Here is a 9,969-nt window from a genome sequence, read left to right on the forward strand (position 1 = left end):
CTATCTTGTAAGTGCTCTTCGTGCCTCTTTGGAGATGATCAGTACAACTCTTTGTGTGTGCAAAGCATTGTTTTCTTCATTATCAGAGCGCGACATCACCTCTCTCGAAGCTAATCTCTTTTGTCCAGCCTGGGTTCAATTAGTAGCACTTATTAAGAGCACCGCCATTTTGTATCTCCTTATTTTTTCAGCTATTTGACGGGTCCTTCCGGTCTCCCACATTGTTTGGACATTTCATGTGTCTATATTAATTGTTGCTCTGGTTGTTATAAGGGGAATCGACCTCGTGACTTCAGAGGAACTTGGCTTTCACCATGAGGTGTCATTGACTCTTCTGAATGAAGATCCTTCAACTCGGTGCGCATAGTTTGAATACTGTGAATGATTTTTTTGCGATAAGCCGTTTTTTAACAGTCGTTTTCTATAGGATAGGGTTGCTTATCACATGCCCAACACTCTTCCCTTACTCGAGGTTGGGACCAGTAGTAACCTTCGAGTGGCTACTGACATCGTTAATGAATTATCATCAATTTTTATTTAGGCCTGCAGGTTAGAGCGAATGTTGATCCGCATACTCTTCGAAATTCAATTGCTGTAGTTAGTTTCCAATCACTTGCCGCTAGCGTTGAAATCTAATCTTCGTTTTATCATTATCTTGGCTTGGAATGAATGCTTGTGAATACTGTCGCTATAAGCTGCGAAGCTGGTTCATATGAAACTCGTCGAGTGGTGGTAACCTTTCTTTTGGAGTTTCGGAAGGAACTTGCTATATCAAAACCAAATATTTCACAAACGAGCCAATTAAGTTATTTGATGCTTCATAGGTTCGCAGGTTGTATATTCAATTATTTTTTGGTCTGAAGGTAATGTCATTAGTCAGTTCATAAAGTCGAGTGTTCTATTCAATTAAGGCTACTCTGTGAAAATGTGGGGTGTAACTGTTTATTTCCAATTAGTCTCAGCACCTATTACTGGTTTGGTTTAAAAAGAATATCTGTGTTTAAACAGGGACACTTCTTCTGGCTTGGACATGTTTCACTCTGCTAAACTGAGGGAAGCGGCTTCAATCTTGGAAAAACTTCCAAATGTGATATTCTCAGCTTTGCTTAGCCATTTCATTGAGTCCGACAGTTAGAAGCTGGGGCGTATCACATCTATTTTCAAAGGAGGCTGATGCATTGATCCTTCAAATTACCAGCTGGAAACTTTTCAATGCTCTCAAACATTTTTCTGTCCCTGGTGCGCGATGGTCCACGCCACTACTTGTCATCTATAAACTTTTTTTTACCCCAATAACAAGACTTCATTAACAGCCACTCCCATATACCAACCTGCTGGCCGCGATCTGCAAGTGGGCAGCCATACTGGATTCCAAAGGGAAGATTGATGTCATAAAATTTGACATATTGATAAGGCCAATCATATGTCTTATCAATAAGCTCAAACTGTTAGGCATCGAGTCACTGTTAATATATTGTTTTACTTCATAACTAAAGAATCGACTTTTTAAGTTAAGGGTAAACTTTACATTTTCTCAGGCTATGGAATTTCCTAGTGGGTACGCCAATGTTCACTACTGAGACTTCTTTTCTGATTTATATAAACTAACTTCCCCAGCAAGTGTCGTTTGAGTTACTGCTTTGTGCTGACTATATTAAATGTTGAAAAGAGATATGTGACTGAGACAGAGAGCTGGCACTTCAGGAAGATCTAACCCGACTTCATAGTACAGCGAACAACAGTGGAATTATTTTCAACGCCTCAAAGTTGGAAGTAGTCCATCTGGGACACGTCAAAAACTACTCATATAATCTTGTTCTTGATGTGCTCCAAGTTGACGAAAATCTACAAGCATATGTATCGTATGATTTGAAGCCTTACACTAGCTGCTACAAAAATGCCGTCCACAAAAACCTTGCACTGATAACACTGAAGCTCACTTTTGGCTACGTAATCTTTCCAAGTATGGAAACATCGGGTTTTCTCCCTTACTCCAAAAAGATGAATATATCGGGACGTTTCTCGTGACATGGGTAATTATATTCGTATATTATAAAGTGTGGCTCAAATCACATTTCCCATTGAAGTACAGACGCTTCAGATGTGATCTGATCGCATTCAAAAAATTAATGTGCACTTCCTCGAATGCTTAATTAGTTAAGCTCAGTTCCAACTAAAACTTTACGGGCAATACCAGAAAATTAAGGCATAGTTGAACAGGATAGACTAAGAGAACAATTTTTACCAATCAGTTTTAGAACTTTGTGCCGTCTGATGTGGTGAAGGCGGGTTCTCAACAGTTTCTTCGAGAAGTTGCTCGACATAATCTACAGGACTCAGGACAGAATTTATTATTTCTCTTATTACCGTTGAATTTTTGATTCACTGATAATAGATCTGGAAGCCCGTTAAGCGAGAGCTACTTTTCTTCCATCCATGCCAATTTGTAACTTGTGTTAAGAATTTGTTTTAGTCACCTGGTGGCGCTCGTTTCGGTACTAGTAGAACGTGATTGGAGATAACTGTATGTACACCGTTTGATCATCATAATCTTGATTGTTCTCTTGGTTTTTTCCTATTGCAGAAACATGTTGGCCACGGAAATGGATTTGGATAGTGCTGTGCAGCAAGTCCTTAAAAATGCTGCGAAGTGCCGTGGAATATGTCGTGGATTAAATGAGTGCACGAAATTGATTGAACAACGAGGTGTTGTTCTTTGTTTCCTCGCAGAAAATTGCAATGAAAAAGCTTACACAACTCTGATTGAAGCACTATGTCATGAACATGGCATCCCTCTTGTGAAGGTATGATAACTTGATATAAATATAAGGCTGCAGGTCCCAGATAATAAAAAGCTTGGCGAGTGGTCCGGATTGTGTAAGTATGACAAAGAAGGAAAGGCTAGAAAAGTCGTGTCAGCCTCATGCATCGTGGTAACTGATATTGGAGAAGAATCTTATGGACTGAAGTACTTAGTTGAAAAATTCAGACTACCCATCCAAACACGAGAGGCCTAATGTACATGTTTCTGATACTGAACATATAAAACGTCTCCGAAAATTTTTCGCCTCGTAATATTTTTGTCTGAAAAGGGTATTGTGGTGAATCTCATTCTCTTTGAGCCAGTTTTATTGCAATTGCTAGTACTCTGAAGTCACGAGTTTGCAAATGTACTGATTCAAACTCGGATTGATTGTGTTAGGCTACTGCAAATCTGCAATGTCTGATAATTAAGGCTTCATGTCTTCTGGAATTCATCCTTTAGCGACCCTCATCCTTCAGCCGTAATCTAGTTTTATGGAATCCACCTAAATACCTTATATAAACAAAAATATTCACTTCAAGAGTAGTAGTCGATAATACTTTTCGAGGTTCTGTATTCATCTGGCAAATAAACAAGTTAACCGGTAAAGACCGAAGAATGAGGCGTTCTCTGACTCATGTTTCTAACTGTTAGTCGTTTCTGTTATTTATTGAATTGCTTTATCGATAGGTTATTTTTCTTAATCTTTTAGTGGTTAATCTTTGCGCATATCTACGTATTTTCATTGTATCATGATAACCTGAGCCGAGGCACTTATGTGTGCCGTTCCGACCTCAAACTGTTTCATTCAAAAAATAATTTGATATATAGGTGGCATGAACATTTGATTCGAGATTATGTATGGGCGTGGAAGTTTGGGGTTGACTTGGCTGGGCTGACTGGTCGACCATGTACGTAAATTCAAATGTAAAGAAAATTTCCCCATTTACATATGCAGATAAATTGATCCGCCTAAATATGCCACATTCTAAATAGTATAAGAAAGTTATATTTGATATGTGCTCTCTTGCTTATAGTCAGTTTTACTGCTCGCTTCCTTCTGTTTTGCACTAATCGTGGTTTAATTGAATTTTGGACTGCTTTAAAAAATCTTTCTGTATTGTCAGTCATTAAGTTAAGCCCATATGCTTTATTCTAACTTTCGGACAGCCCAATCTATTCATTCTACTTGAGTCATATTTTGACCCTGTTAGTTATTCGCTTATCAGTCTTGACTGTTTTTATATGAGCGTATATGTGTGTACACTTCATATCCCCATGTCTCATCACATGTCTGTAGTTTATTTTGTCTGCCTATGAATATTGAGTAACGCCTGGCTAAAAATGAGTTGGCTTACCAGCCATCTCCCCTGCGCGTCATTTTGCTTTGTTCTGTTACATTCACTTTACATACAAAATATATGTATCCAAAGGCCATTCTCGTTAATTGACTTATCTAAATTCCGTTATTGACTAGCGTGATTTAAGTCGATGATTGTATACGAGGATAGGTGATAACAAACATTCGTACGATCCACATGGAGTCAGATCCACGGGCCACTAAATCCCTACCGAGTCAGTCGTTATCAGTCAAAGGAAGTAGTGCCTGTTACAAATGTACGTTGACCGAAGTTGCCACATGACGCTATTATAATAAAGATGAATAGTTATGGAGTCGAAATAGTACATTAGAAGGGTAAAATGAAAGAAGCACTAAAACTGTGAGTAGAAAGGTGGGATGGAAAATTGGGATTCGATATCGAGTGCGGATCTATCTATGGCCTATTCTGACGCATGACTTATTGTCTCTCTCCGCTGACCATAAATATCGTGCAGTCTGGAACCACATGATCTAAATTTAACATGAGTCAGAGACTACATGCACTGATACTACGATTGTTTAACCTACTGCCATCTTTTTTCCAGCTACACTACACCTCACCGATCTAGACATACGTAAGCTCCCTATTGCCTCAGTTGATAAAGGTTTGTACCGAGATTTTTTCAGACTTTACCTGTCAAAACCAATAGCTGGAGTTGTCGATGCATTTAACTTTTCTTATGATTCAGATCAGCTCTAAAGCAACTAATATGTCCCAAGCATATTTTTATTTTTACCATAAGCGATCATAAGACTGCACTATCGGTTTTTTAGGTAAAATCTAATTATGTTTTAGCATTGTCACTCATACGCCCTCATCTAATTAGGTACTTAGTACCAATATGAAATTTGACAGGAACTATCATATCCATTAGCTAACAGTCTCGATAAAATGAAGTTTTACGATTACGAGAATCCTCTTAACATTTTCTAGTTTCCTGGACTGTATACCCTTCAGTACATACGTAAGTCAAAATTTATAGCAACGAAAGAAACCCATTACGCCATCAAACGAAATGCGAACAGCTAAGCAAAGAAAATTTTATTTGCAACTATCCTTGACTTGGGCTGTGATATGTAGCTAGTTCTGCATGTAGTAGACCATTACAAAGTGAGGGTTTGTTGCACAAATGTTTGATCCAAACTTCCTGTTGAATGTGCAAACATTTCCGTGACAGCGCGTGACTATATGATCAGTACTTGAAAGTTGATAATATTTGACAATTTTTTTAGTAATACGATGCTCCCCGTTTCATTCTAGACCACCATATGTAGAACTAAATATACTGTTGTACAACTTAAATTACATCGGTGTGAAGAAAAGTTTGTGTTGGATGGTCTTCATTTTGTTTATGAACTCATCAGTTCAGTTCTTACAGATAGTCAATTGCAATTTGAGTATCTTAATGGCAATGCCTTTAATTTTATCGAGTAGCATCTTTATTCTTATGATTGCAGATACACCTTGTCGAAAGGTTATCAACAAGCACAAGACCTAGGTCTGAGGTTTTATCTTTATCCTTTCCAATTATCGACTAAAATTTTAATGGGTAGTTGATTTAAGCTTAAGCAGAATATTCTATAGTCTAAAGTGTTGGTCGAATCGGGTTACAAATAAAGAAATTGATAAGTATTAATTACTTTGTCTTTTACTTGGTCCATTACTTACACCTGTTACTCCTCGTGAAGGAGCATAGGCCGCTCACCAGCTTTCTCCATCCAACCCTGTTCTGGGCAATCCTTTTCAGCTCTTTCCAGTTCTTATTGATCCTTTTCATATCTGCTTCTATTTCCCGACGTAACGTGTTCTTTGGCCTTCCTCTTTTCCGCTTCCCTTCAGGATCCCAAGTTAGGGCTTGCCTCGTGATGCAGTTTGGTGATTTTCGTAATGTATGTCATATCCATTTCCATCGTCTTTTCCTAATTTCTTCAGCTGGAAGTTGGTTTGTTCTCTCTCACAGAAGGCTATTGCTGATGGTATCCGGTCAATGGATGTTGAGTATCTTGCGTAGACAGCTATTTATAAATACTTGTACTTTCTTGATTGTGGTTGTTGTAGTTCTCCAAGTTTCAGCTCCATACAGTAGAACTGCCTTGACGTTCGTATTGAAGATTCTCACTTTGATATTGGTTGAAAGTTGTTTTGAGTTCCATATGTTCTTCAATTGTAGGAATGCGACCCTTGCTTTGCCAATCCTCGCCTTTACATCTGCATCTGAACCTCCTTGTTCATCGATGATGCTTCCTAGGTATGTGAAGGACTCTACATCTTCCAGAGTTTCGCCATCGAAAGTGATTGGATTGCTGTTCTCCGCTTTGAATTTGAGGACCTTGGTTTTCCCTTTGTGTATACTGAGGCCTACTGATGCAGAGACTGCTGCTACACTGGCTGTCTTCATCTGCATCTGTTCGCGTGTACGCGATAGGAGGGCTAGGTCATCTGCGAAGTCCAAATCGTCTAATTGATTCTGAGCTGTCCATTGTATTCCGTGTCTTCCTCCAGATGTCGAGGTCTTCATAATGCAGTCGACCACCAGAAGAAAGAGGGAGGGAAAGAGTAAACAGCCTTGTCTGACTCCGGTCCTTACTTGGAATGCATCTGTCAGCTATCCTCCATGCACGACCTTGCACTGTAGTCCGTCATATGAGTTCCGGATAATATTGACAATCTTCTCAGGAACTTGATCCATAATATAAGCGAAATACTCGTTTGGATTCCGTCACTTGCTTCGCTTTCAATCAATGCCTGTTTATCAACCCTTAAATTCTGAATCGATGAATGAATGTATGAGTGATCTCTGGATCACAATGATACTGAACATGCACTAATATTCAGAATTCATTCATAGGTAGTCAACTCCATCTATAATTACTAAATCATAGTTACACCAACGATTTTAATCCCTTTAGCATTCATTTTAGAGCAAAAAGTTATTTTTATGAAGTAGATAAGTAAGAATCAGTCTTTATTTATGTGATTTGATACATTCATTTTGAAGGATATTAACTGTTAATAAATTGGAAAACATTTACTGTAAAAATGTGAAGTTCATTTTCGACTGAGTATGGTATTCCATGAACTTAGCTAGTATTTATATCTAACGAGTTGTTCAAAGTATAAATTTATTATTAAATTTTATTTCGTGCAACGTGGATGCTTTATGATTGAGATCATGAACCGATTGATGCTAGACCACCGTTGGAAACCTGGGAGCAATGGACGGCCATTTCGTCCCATCGTTGGACTCCTCAGTAGTGCGATCTACGATCCCGCTCGCGGGAATCGAACCCAGGGCCTTCAGTCTCGCACGCGGACGCCTAACCTACTGGACCACTGAGTCGGCATCCAATGTTGTTAGTGTCTAACATCAACTAATCCAAGAAATTGCGCGACCATCTTCCATTATACTGAGGTGGATACCTGTCTCTACCCGGCACGGGTTATCTCCACTGGTCACAGCTCCTCACTGGATGCTTTAAACAGATAGAAACTTTCCAAAATAACAATAAGATTAGACGTTAAAGAGGGAATTATATTTGTGAAAGTTTCGTCGATTATAATTAAAACAACGTTTCGTTCGGTGTGCTGGTCCTAGAAACATCAGGAGTGATGATTAGACAATTTTCATCAAGTGAGTACTCAGGTTCTGTAGAACTATCCGTTTATATTCAGACGAAAGTTGTAAAATAATACGATTAAACTACACGAAATTCAAGACACATATTTCCCTCAATGCCAGATAATATTTTAACATTACATTGGATAGATTCAAATATTCTAATTCGGATGAAAGTTCATTTTTATCACAATTTTTAAAGAACGTTAACTCACGTATCATTTTAAGATCATAAGGTAATTAAGTATGAGTATGAATAGCACTACAAAATAGTATTGGATCTGTGATATGGTTTATTGGTTTAATAATCGTTTCGAGTTTGTCCCATGATATGAAGATGAAATATTTTTTAATCAGACTTAAGTCAACAAGAAAAAATAATTTAAAACATTCCAATTACAAATTAAATCTCATCAACATCAGTAAAAACATATATAGCTGTAGACGAGCCTTTAAGTGGATTATAAGTTGAAGATAAACGACACACAGGTAAACATTTAATGTATTTCTTGTTAATATAATCTAGTAATTTTACTGAGAATTTAGTAATTTGCTGCATCATCAAACTACTTAACCATAATATCCAACCATCAAATAAACTTATTTGACCACATGTTAGAGAATGAGAAAAAGTATAACATGAACCAAATGGCTCTGTTAATCTGCACGCTTTAGAAAAGATTGTTGTTTCAGGGCGTGAATAACCAAGACAGGTGTGATATAATTCATATCGAGATAAATAACTAATCCAATTTGAAATAAAAGCTAACCAACAGAAGATTGAAATTCCGGGAAATCTGCCTCGTTGTTCGGTTGTAAAAATTGTACTTGAATGCCAAGGTGATAACCATTCAGAGACGTATATCCATTTCTCATTTTGAGGTTCGTTATGATCATAGATAATACGAAGAGCTATCGGAGAAAATGGTGATAAGGCCTGAAGGGAATAACAGATAATATTTGTAACTATTTTCAGATTAATTATTTATGAGACAACACAAGTATTAATTCATGCAAAAATATCCTACAATGCTCTTAAATTATTTCAATCTTAATTCTCACATAAAACGTTAACATGAAAATACTCCATATTTGTTCTACAATTTACACCAGCAATTTCATGTTTATCACTGTCAAACTAGTACCCACAATTCTCAAAATAAAAAATCTGAAATGAGCTGTGAAGGTCTTCCTGTTCACAGTAGGTTGATTTAAGAAATAAATATAAATCAGATAATTTTTTTTTCTTCCCATAAATAGTTTGAATGAAATTCTCGATAAAAGATTAGTCCAGTGAGTAAGGAAACAAACTTCAACTAGAAACTTGGAATATTGGTAACTACGAGTTATAGTGATCGGTTTACATTGAGAATCATAAACAGATGGGTGAAAAAGTATGTTAGAACACGATAAAAATGTTTAATAAAAGCGAGATTATTAAACTTCGAAAGTACTTTCCCACAAACAGATGCAATTTGAGGTTTTAAATTTCCAGTTATCTAGATGTGATCGACAACTGGGCATGCTACTAAATTTCTTATGTAAGTACGCTAATGGTTCCCTTCAAAGAGCATCATATGAAGTAGTTGAAAATATATGTATTTCCTTTTATCAAATAGTTAACATCATAACTTCATGACAATTGGCAGTTATATATCAATACAGTTGGTTATTTCTGTAAACAACTTGTGTAACAGTATGTAAGAAAGTAGGCAAAATGACCATATCTCCTTTTATAAGAAGGGGTGATAAACAAAAACTCTTTGTACAACAAAACATGGATTTAAGTACTTTGACCTGACAAAAACTAATTTCATCTTCAGATGAAAAATCAGATAAATTATTTTCTGAAAATCATATGTTTATTTGTCTTGTGAAAGTATCCAGGTGATTTTGTACCCACATATCTCTGTGTATACATGTAAATGTTAACTTGTATTTTCAACCAGAATTTCTTTTCTTATAATCCAAAACAAAAGATTAAGCGCAAGGTATAATCTTAAAACCTGATTATTAGAATGGTTATGTTTCTACAATCTTCATTGTCAAGCTTTATGAACGAAAAATGCTAAGCATTTGCAATTTTGGATGTATCGGCAAGAGATTTGAAATAAAGAAACTGACGCTTTTATTCTTTGGTTTATTAGTAATCAAGATTGATCAGACAA

General features: G+C 36.8%; 2 protein-coding genes across 2 annotated transcripts; one reads left to right on the forward strand and one right to left on the reverse strand.

The window, feature by feature from the left end:
* The first annotated feature begins 2,477 nt into the window (after positions 1–2,477).
* RPS12 (40S ribosomal protein S12) lies at positions 2,478–3,060 on the forward strand. The gene is made up of 3 exons (XM_012946677.3): positions 2,478–2,524; positions 2,585–2,804; positions 2,838–3,060. Exons 2-3 carry the CDS (start codon positions 2,589–2,591, stop codon positions 3,015–3,017), a joined length of 396 nt encoding a protein of 131 aa, XP_012802131.2. The 5' UTR covers positions 2,478–2,524; positions 2,585–2,588; the 3' UTR covers positions 3,018–3,060.
* Positions 3,061–8,204: 5,144 nt separating this feature from the next.
* Positions 8,205–8,738, reverse strand: MS3_00008446 (uncharacterized protein; the record flags this gene model as incomplete). Its single annotated transcript, XM_051216784.1, has 1 exon — positions 8,205–8,738. A coding segment is annotated over one exon (534 nt), but the record flags the coding sequence as incomplete, so codon positions are not given.
* Positions 8,739–9,969: the final 1,231 nt, after the last annotated feature.

This window comes from Schistosoma haematobium, chromosome 1 (genome assembly GCF_000699445.3).
Source record: "Schistosoma haematobium chromosome 1, whole genome shotgun sequence".
Taxonomy (NCBI): Eukaryota; Metazoa; Platyhelminthes; class Trematoda; order Strigeidida; family Schistosomatidae; genus Schistosoma; species Schistosoma haematobium.

Coding starts and splice junctions, on each gene's coding strand:
- RPS12 (XM_012946677.3), top strand. CDS start 2,589: ATGTTGGCCACGGAAATGGATTTGGATAGTGCTGTGCAGCAAGTCCTT. Junction 2,805..2,837: donor ATGGCATCCCTCTTGTGAAG/GTATGATAACTT, acceptor ATAAGGCTGCAG/GTCCCAGATAATAAAAAGCT.